This window comes from Gorilla gorilla, chromosome 11 (assembly GCF_029281585.2).
Source record: "Gorilla gorilla gorilla isolate KB3781 chromosome 11, NHGRI_mGorGor1-v2.1_pri, whole genome shotgun sequence".
NCBI classification, from domain to species: domain Eukaryota; kingdom Metazoa; phylum Chordata; class Mammalia; order Primates; family Hominidae; genus Gorilla; species Gorilla gorilla.
In genome coordinates, this window is record NC_073235.2 from 32,061,210 (window position 1) to 32,069,399 (window position 8,190).

Consider the following 8,190-nt stretch of genomic DNA (forward strand, 5'->3'; position numbering starts at 1 on the left):
GTTGATGATAATGATGGTAATGAAGTGCTAATGATAGTGATGATGATGATGTTGACAGTGATGATGGTGCTGATGATAGTGATGATGATAATAGTGATGGATGGTGCTGATGAAGATAGTGATGATAATGATGGTGGTAATAACAAAAGTGGTGGTGATGATATGGCTGCTATGGTTTGGATGTGTTTCTTAAAGTTCATGTATTGGAAACTTAATCCCTAATGCAACAGTGTTGAGAGGTGGGACCTCTAAGTGGTGATTAGGTAATGGGGGCTCTGCCCTCATGAATGAATTAATGGTGTTATAATGGAAGTGAAAGTGGGTTAGTTATCTTGGGAGTGGGTTCTTGATAAAAGGATGAGTTTGGCCTCCTTCCCTTCTCTTTCTCACATGGGCTGTCTTGCCCTTCCACCTTCCATCATGGCATGATGAGCAAGAAGACCCTCACAAGACACTGGCAGCTTGAACTTGAACTTCACAGCCTCAAAAACTGTAAGAAATAAATCTCTGTTTTTTATAAATTACCCAGTCTCAGGTATTCTGTTATAGTAGCATTAAACAGATCATGACAATGGTGATGGTGATGGTGGTGATGGTGATGGTGGTAATGTGATGATGGTGATGGTGATGATGATGAGATAAGGGTGAGGGTGATGGTAATAGTGATGAAGACATGAAGATAATAAAGACATGTTGACTGATACTGATGGAGACTATGATAATGATGAAGAGTCCAGTACCAATGCCAGCCAGGAAGGTAGAGGTAGAAAGATCATCCAGGGAACAGATGGAGTGACGATGGAAATAACACAGGATTTGGAGTGAGACGTGCCTATTCTCTGCCACTTATTTGCTAGGTGGCCTTGGGAAAATTAATTGGCCTCATATGCATGTCAATTTCCTGATCCTCATCAGGGTTCTGGAGGATGAAAGGAAATGTAAAATGGTACCCAGAATTTGCCACGTCAGTTCTTTGTGTATTACCTCTGCCACACATGCATGTACCCAGGTGCAATGATGAGGGCCCGGGGGTGGCAGGGGGGTGGAGATTTTCTCTGCTCCTGCAGCTAGGTCAGGTGACATGGCCAGTTGCTGAGGGACATTGCATTGCTGCCAGGAAACCAAGAGCCCCTGTTTAGATAATCCTTTTCAACCTGGTAGTCCTGGCTGCCAGCTGCCTTTGGGAGCTGCTGTGTGATGGGAGGCCCAGCTGGGAGTCTCAGTCACCTCTGCCAGTACCCACTGCCCACCCTCTGACCCCCCGAGCCTTGACCTGACACCACGGTGAGTAACTCCTGTCCTGCTGCCACCATTGGGGGCCATAGCAACAGGGTCTGCATGTCTCAGGAAAGAGAGCTTTTTTTTTTTTTTTTTTTTTTTTTTTGATGGAGTTTTGCTCTTCTTGCCCAGACTGGAGTGCAATGGTGTGATCTTGGCTCACTGCAACCTTCGCCTCCTGGGTTCAAGAGATTCTCCTGCCTCAGCCTCCTGAGTAGCTGGGATTACAGGCGTGTGCCACCACGCCCAGCTAATTTTTGTATTTTTAGTACAGACAGGGTTTCTCCATGTTGATCAGGCTGGTTTCGAACTCCTGACCTCAGGTGATCTGCCTGTCTCGGCCTCCCAAAGTGCAAAGTGCTGGGATTACAGGCGTGAGCCACCGCTCCCCGCCAAAAGATGGCTTCTTACTAACACTGAACTCTCTCAAAAGGTGACCTTAGGCAGGGCACTTAACCTCCCTGGGCTTCAGTTTCCCACAGAGCAGCATGTCATTTCTGTGAGATGTGCTCAGTGCCTGCACAGAAGGTGCTCCACGATGAGGCTGTGGGTGGTCACTGTTACGTCATCTCAGCCGGAGGACCCAGGAGCATGTCCATTCTGTGGTTTAAACATGTTTGCATTAGGCATGCCTACAGCCTCAGTTTACCTCCACCTTCCTAGAGGGCAGGGACACTCCAGCATCCCCAGGCTCTTGAAGTGCCACGGATGGCTGAGATTCAACTTCCAAAGTTATGTTCAGATTCACTAGCCTGTGCTGCACACCCACCCTGCGTCTGCACCCAAGGCCAGCAGGCCCGTCCTGACCCATAATGATTACAGGAACGGGGCAGAGGAGTTAAAGGCTGCGGGGTCCTAACCAGGGAGGCCAGCTCTGTGACCCCAGAGCTGGCACTGAGTGACCCCACATCTGGGGTTGATTACAGTGCAGAAACTAAGGGTGGTTCTGAGAAAGCCCATCTTCCCTTTCGGAGAAACCGCGATGCCATAGGGCGGACCCCGCCTCCCTGTCCCCGCGCCCTGGGCTGCACTCCCTAGGGCCCCGGTCTGCACTCCCTAGTACCCCGGTCTGCATTTTCCCAGGAGGGCAGCCTGGATAGGGGACCTCGGCAAGTGAGACCAAACTGATGTTCCCTTAGGGGCAGCACCCGCTTGGTGTTCTGAGATTGTTTTATGGGCTATTTAATTCCTAAGATGATTCTCAGCAGGAGGCAGGCTTTGTATCATCCCAGCGGCTTTTTCACCATGGGAGTTTCGCGCTTTCCGATTCCACGAAGTTGCTGCTTGTCACCCCGTCACCGGCTATAAGGATTTAGCTCACAACCACATTTTTACTGAGGGATTGTCATTTAACGAGTTTCCCTCTCCCAGGGAATCTGCATTCTAAGACCCCAAAGGCCGGCGAGGGTCGTTGTGCTGGGCTGCACAGCAGAGAGAGGCGCGGCCTTGGCCCTCAGCCCTGCAGCACACAGCGCACCCGCGCAGAGAGCGTGGCCTGCGAATGGCTCTGCTGCCTCTCCCGGCCTGGGGCCGATTAGACCGGTCAGGGCATCTGTAAAGTACAAGGGGCCCCTAGGGAGTGCAGGCCAGGGCAGCTGGGGCAGGGAGGCGGGGTCCGCCCTATGGCATCGCGGTTTCTCTGGAAGGGGTGATGGGCTTTCTCAGAACCACCTTTAGTTTCTGTACCGTAATCGGCCAAAAAGGCGCAGGCGCTGCTGCTCCTGGCAGCTGCGTAACAGACCCGCAGAGGAGGACGCGGTTCCGGGCTGCGGCGGGCGTGGTCCGGGGCTGTTTTGGGCGTGGTCTTTGGCTGTGATGGGCGTGGCCTTGGGCTACGGAGGGCGTGGTCCCAGGGCTGCGATGATGGTGGTACGGGGCTGTAGTGGGCGTGGCCCCGGGCTGCGGCGGGCGTGGTCCCCAGGCTGCGATGGGCGTGGTCAGGGGCGGTTCTGGGCGAGGTCCCTGGGCTGCGGTGGACGTGGTCTCGGGCTGTGACGAGCATGGTCCCTGGGCAGCAGTGGACGTGGTCTCACACCCAGCGTCTGAAATTTCTGCCTCTTCCTGGCCCTAAAAATATCCTGCCTGTTCCCACGCGGCTCCTGCCTTCTGGAGCAGTCTGCCAGGCCGGTGGTGGGTGTTGGGCAGGGGTCTCAGGCTGCCAGCAGCCAAGTGCAGCCCGTTCTGCAGTGATGACAGGGATCTGTGGGCAGAGGGGACCGAGCCTCGGAGGATGCTGTAGGTGGGAGAGCTAACATTGACTCAGCATTTACTTCAGGCTATGCACTGTGCTGAGTCCCTTACCTCTGGGCTTCCGCAACGTTTCCCTGAGGTCAGTGTGGTTGGCATTCGTGTTTCACAGATAAGGAAACTGGAACAAAGCTTTTCAAGGCCACGCAGCCAACACCTCGAGAGAGGGGGAGAGCTTGTTCACTTGAACTGGATCCCCGAACACCAACAGCCACCCTGGCCACTGGCTCTGACTGAGCTCACCCCATCCCCGACAAGTCAGGTGCCTGGGGAACCTGCCTTCCACTCCTCCCCACTAGCTCCTATGAGGTCTCTGCCTGCCAGGCCTCCTCCTCCCCAGAGGAAGGGACGTTTCTACCACACAGCGACCCCACAAGTCAGCTGAGGTTTTGGGGGCACCGAACACTCACATGGAGCCCTGAGTGGAAGGGGTGTAGGAGTCACACTCACACGCATGCACAGGGTCACCCTGAGCTGGAGACCATACCCAAGGCTCTGTGAGGAAATGTGAGTGCGCCCAGGCCCCTACAGCCTGGTCCAATTTGCTGAGCCTCTAGCTCGACAGAGGTCAGACCAGGTCTACAGCCCAGCGATCCTAGTTCCAGACAGCTGCTCCTTCCTTTCTAGGAGGGCAGCCCGGAATATAATCCAGTGTGGTGAGAATCCATTGCACACTCCCTGTGAGCCAAGCAGACAGGTTTGGGGGCCACTGAGATAGGGGACACTTCTGGAGGGGTCAGTGACTGCAAAATGGTGGCAGTGGGATGATCTGTTATGTCTACCCACGCACATGCAGCTGCACAGTTGCAGAGATGTGAATGCGGGAAGCCAGGTGTGAGTCTGAATTCACATTGGTTTTTTTATCTTTATTAAGCAGTCATTCCTAAGGCCTGCCCGAGCCTGGCATCTCTACAGAGGAGTGGTGCCATCAGGACCCCTGTGCGGCAGATCAACACTCAAGGCAGGTGCAGAATCAACAACCTGTGACAAAGCCAGCCATCCCTGCCAGGAAGCATGGGGGATGAGCTGGCACCTTGCCCTGTGGGCACTACAGCTTGGCCGGCCCTGATCCAGCTCATCAGCAAGACACCCTGCATGTCCCAAGCAGCCAGCAACACTTCCTTGGGCCTGGGGGACCTCAGGGTACCCAGCTCCATGCTGTACTGGCTTTTCCTTCCCTCGAGCCTGCTGGCTGCAGCCACACTGGCTGTCAGCCCCCTGCTGCTGGTGACCATCCTGCGGAACCAACGGCTGCGACAGGAGCCCCACTACCTGCTCCTGGCTAACATCCTGCTCTCAGACCTGGCCTACATTCTCCTCCACATGCTCATCTCCTCCAGCAGCCTGGGTGGCTGGGAGCTGGGCCGCATGGCCTGTGGCATTCTCACTGACGCTGTCTTCGCCGCCTGCACCAGCACCATCCTGTCCTTCACCGCCATTGTGCTGCACACCTACCTGGCAGTCATCCATCCTCTGCACTACCTCTCCTTCATGTCCCATGGGGCTGCCTGGAAGGCAGTGGCCCTCATCTGGCTGGTGGCCTGCTGCTTCCCCACATTCCTTATTTGGCTCAGCAAGTGGCAGGATGCCCAGCTGGAGGAGCAAGGAGCTTCATGCATCCTACCACCGAGCATGGGCACCCAGCCGGGATGTGGCCTCCTGGTCATTGTTACCTACACCTCCATTCTGTGTGTTCTGTTCCTCTGCACAGCTCTCATTGCCTACTGTTTCTGGAGGATCTATGCAGAGGCCAAGACTTCAGGCATCTGGGGGCAGGGCTATTCCCGGGCCAGGGGCACCCTGCTGATCCACTCAGTGCTGATCACATTGTATGTGAGCACAGGGGTGGTGTTCTCCCTGGACATGGTGCTGACCAGGTACCACCACATTGACTCTGGGACTCACACATGGCTCCTGGCAGCTAACAGTGAGGTACTCATGATGCTTCCCCGTGCCATGCTCCCATACCTGTACCTGCTCCGCTACCGGCAGCTGTTGGGCATGGTCCGGGGCCACCTCCCATCCAGGAGGCACCAGGCCATCTTTACCATTTCCTAGAGTTCTTGAGTCCGCAGTCTGGCAAGCTGAGGTTAAAAATCATATGTTGAATGCAGCAGTGTCCACTTATGACTAACTTCTTAGAACAGCACAATATAATAGTGGAATTGGGCCTTTCAGAAGACCTCAACTGATGATTTTCACCATTTTGACAGTTTTTAAGTAGAGAAAGCTCTCTTATGACACTGAAATCCTACTTGGAAACGGAAGCAAGTAAAGGCAATCAAGCAGGGCTCTGGTCTAAGTCAAGCCTTGATCTGCGTCCCTCCAATGGCTTGCTGCACACCCTCCCTGGCCACTGTGGATGCATCCTTGCTGACCAACACACAGAAGCCAAAATGTTGCTGACAGTGAGAACCACGGAGGTAGGCAAGCAGAGCGGCTGAGTCCTGGGACCATGAGCTCTATCTGAGCAGCCGCTCAGGATGTGGGAGGGAGGAGAGGAAGCCAACGATCCACAACAGTGGAGAGTGTCATGGAGATACCACTATAAAGCTGGAGTGTGCAAGGGTTACACTCTCACAATAAAGGTAAATGATAACCTAACCTTACAGAAGGGGTCAGCAAGGGAGTTTGCCTGCCTTGACATTCGTGCTGTGTAGAAGAAGAAGAAAATTCCTCGAGAATTCTTAAGTAGAAGCCACTCTTCAGACAGTTTTAGAGCTAGGCTTCAAATTATGTTAGTGGTAAAAAGACCTCAGTCTGTGGTTGGTGTGGTTCTCCTGGACGATCTGAGCTTCAACTTAGGCTGCGGAGAATTTCCAGAGTCAAAGAACCTCAAATAATGGAGTTGCACATGGTCAAATCTCACAGAACCACATAGGGAGATAAGGCACCATGAATGAGAGCAAAAAGAAACAAGAAGACAGCAGCGTCATACCACAGCTCCTTGAATTATCAACACTGGGTTAATATAAAAATGTTCAAGATGTTTTAAGACATTAATAATGACATGAAAATATGAGCAGGGATAATACTTTTTTTAAAATAACCAAGAAAATTTGGAAAAGATTTAAATAGAACTTCTTGAAACAAAAATATTAGAATTATGAGTTGAATTTAATATGGACTAAAGAGCATGTTAGACACAACTGGAAACAGACTCTGCAAATTGTGAGAGAGGTCCAGATAAATTACCTAAAATGCAGCCCAGAGGGGCAAAGAGACACATATAAAAGAGAGATTAAGAGACATTGAGGTTGGGATGGAAAAGACTAACACACATTTAATTTGGGAACACAATACAGAAAATGTAGGAGGGGAAATATTTGAAGCGATAACAGCTGAGGATTTTTTCAGATTTGTTTAAAGATATCAAACCTCAGATCCGAGAAATCTAACCAATTATAAATAAGATAAACGACCAATAACCCACGTTGAAGCACATGATGCGAAACTGCAAACAGCTAAATACAAAGACAAGATATTTAAAGCAGGCAGAGATAAAAGACAAAGGAACAGCAATTAAACTCACCTTGACTTCTCAAACAATGGAAGAGACCAGCCTGACCAACATGGTGAAACCCCGTCTCTACTAAAAATCCAAAAAAATTGGCCGGGCTTGGTGGCGGGCGCCTGTAGTCCCAGCTACTCCGGAGGCTGAGGCAGAAGAATGGCGTGAACCCGGGAGACGGAGCTTTCAGTGAGCCGTGATCACGCCACTGCACTCCAGCCTGGGCGACAGAGCGAGACTCCGTCTCAAAAAAAAAAAAAAACAAAAACAAAAAACAAAAAAACAAAAAAACAAAAAAAATTAGCCAGGTCTGGTGGCATGTGCTGTCAGCTACTTAGGAGGCTGAGGCAGGAGAATCGCTTGAACCCGGGAGGCGGAGGTTGCAGTGAGCCGAGATCACACCGCTGCACTCCAGCCTGGGTGACAGAGCGAGACCCCATCTCAAAAAACAAACAAACAAACAAAAAACATGGAAGCCTTGGCAACTGGAATAATGTTGCCAATGTGCTGAGAAAATAACTGTCTTCCTAGAATTTTATATACAGAAAAACCTTTCCAGACCTTGATAGAACACAAAAGCTGAAAGACAGTATTCCTAGCAATACACATTAAGAAAACTTCAAGGGATGTATTTGTTGCAGAAGAAAAATTATTCCAGGTAGAAGGTTTGAGATGTATGAAGAAATAGAAAAGTCACTGGAGACTATGCACATAAATAGGAATAGTTATTGTCTAGTTGCCTACATAAAAGCAATAAAAATGTCTAATTTCGGCCCGGCATGGTGGCTCAATGCCTGTGATCCCAGCACTTTGGGAGGCCGAGGCGGGGCGGATCACCTGAGGTCGGGAGCTCAAGACCAGCCTGACCAACATGGAGAAACCCCGTTTCTACTAAAAATACAAAATTTTGTATTGGCATGGTGGCGCATGCCTGTAATCCCAGCTACTCGGGAAGCTGAGGCAGGAGACTCACTTGAACCCCAGAGGCGGAGGTTGCGGTGAGCCAAGGTTGTGCCATTGCACTCCAGCCTGGGCAACAGGAGTGAAACTCTGTCTCCAAAAAAAAAAGTCTAATTTAACGGTTTAGAAAAAACGGAAAAAAAGAATTATATAACAGTGGTATATGTGTCAGAAAGGTGTAGTTGTACTTAAAG

The 8,190-nt window shown here is 51.1% G+C and overlaps 1 protein-coding gene across 1 annotated transcript; it reads left to right on the forward strand.

The window, feature by feature from the left end:
* Positions 1-4,457: 4,457 nt before the first annotated feature.
* On the forward strand, positions 4,458-5,724 carry GPR148 (G protein-coupled receptor 148). Its single transcript, XM_004032555.4, has one exon. It carries the CDS (start codon positions 4,540-4,542, stop codon positions 5,581-5,583), a length of 1,044 nt encoding a protein of 347 aa, XP_004032603.4. The 5' UTR covers positions 4,458-4,539; the 3' UTR covers positions 5,584-5,724.
* The last annotated feature ends 2,466 nt before the right edge of the window (positions 5,725-8,190 follow it).

Coding starts and splice junctions, on each gene's coding strand:
- GPR148 (XM_004032555.4), top strand. CDS start 4,540: ATGGGGGATGAGCTGGCACCTTGCCCTGTGGGCACTACAGCTTGGCCG.